This window comes from Penaeus monodon, chromosome 19 (genome assembly GCF_015228065.2).
Source record: "Penaeus monodon isolate SGIC_2016 chromosome 19, NSTDA_Pmon_1, whole genome shotgun sequence".
NCBI classification, from domain to species: domain Eukaryota; kingdom Metazoa; phylum Arthropoda; class Malacostraca; order Decapoda; family Penaeidae; genus Penaeus; species Penaeus monodon.
Window position 1 is genome coordinate 30,585,726 of NC_051404.1, and position 1,259 is coordinate 30,586,984.

Here is a 1,259-nt window from a genome sequence, read left to right on the forward strand (position 1 = left end):
TATGTAATTACTGTTTATTATTTGTATTTTACATTTGAGGAATAACTATTTAAACATATAGGATAGTTTTGTTGAAATTCAGATATTTATGTGGAATCAGATGAAGACAGAAGTCATTAATACCACAAAACTTTGGATGTTTCTTCTCTCTAAGGAAGATATTTTAGTGTCAGTATATAAATATATATTACCAACTGTCAAGACCCCACCTGTGCAGTTGCCTCCTTGTATACTTGGTACTCTCTTTCCTTGAACACAGTACCTTTTGTCTGAGGACTATTTAGCTTTCTCAACCATCTGTGCAGTAAGTGATAAATATGATAAAACATTTACATTATCCAGGCTGACCCTATAGACATACATAAAGGTTACGTGAAGCAAGGTGGAGAGTGCCAAATACTAACCAGAAAAGAACAATATCTACGTAAGATTATTGGATTATGGTTGGTCTATATCATCTTTGTTTTGTAAAGAAAATAATAGAAGGGAAACTGTAGTCATAACCCTATAATTACGGTACCAGTAATCTCACGGTGTCACTGATTCCATTCAGCCATTGGGCCTGGAAATCCGCTATGTGTTGCAGAACATCCTGCTTGACTTGTTCTAGTGCGTTGTCATGCCTATTGCTGTGTCCGTCATGATGAGTTGTTTTTTCATGATGGCTATAGGCGTGCCTAGCAGTAAGAGGTTAACCAACTCAGATGTTATCGGAGTAGAATAGGAAATTAATTTCATGCTAAATATCTTTTAGGGCAAATTTTCATTTTAATATTTGAAATTCCTTATTTTGTTTTTATTTATTTCCAGTCTGCAATCAAGGCAAAGCTAGTGGAGCTTGGTACATATGTTGGTAAGTAAATCCATTGCAGTATAAAAGTGACTGCAATACAAAGACTTAACTACATAGGACAATACTTATGAAAGTAAGTGAAGACAATGCTATAACCTCTTCCTTAATATTGCATCTGTTTATATATGACCTCTGCTTTGCTTCAGATGAGGAACTACCAGACTACATCATGGTGCTGGTGGCAAATAAGAAGACAAAGGACCAGATGGACGATGACCTGAGTCTCTTCCTAGGCCACAACACAGAGCGCTTCACATCCTGGCTTCACCACGTACTTCAAAAACTCAATGCAGCTGCACTTTTGCAAGGTCAGTCAATAAAGCATTCCTTGAAAATTTGCAAGTGGGGAAACCTTTATTCTTATATTTCTTCAACCTTTTCCTTTGATTTGTCTCTTGAATTTCCA

The 1,259-nt window shown here is 36.2% G+C and overlaps 1 protein-coding gene across 1 annotated transcript in view; it reads left to right on the forward strand.

Annotated features, from left to right (window-relative positions):
- The window catches only part of LOC119585169 (zinc finger CCCH domain-containing protein 14-like), a gene marked incomplete in the record, with an annotated part of 14,189 nt that overhangs the window by 2,094 nt on the left and 10,836 nt on the right, over nucleotides 1–1,259 (forward strand). The window contains 2 exon segments of the mRNA XM_037933806.1: nucleotides 811–853; nucleotides 1,000–1,161. Coding sequence (XP_037789734.1) covers nucleotides 811–853; nucleotides 1,000–1,161 — 205 coding nt within the window.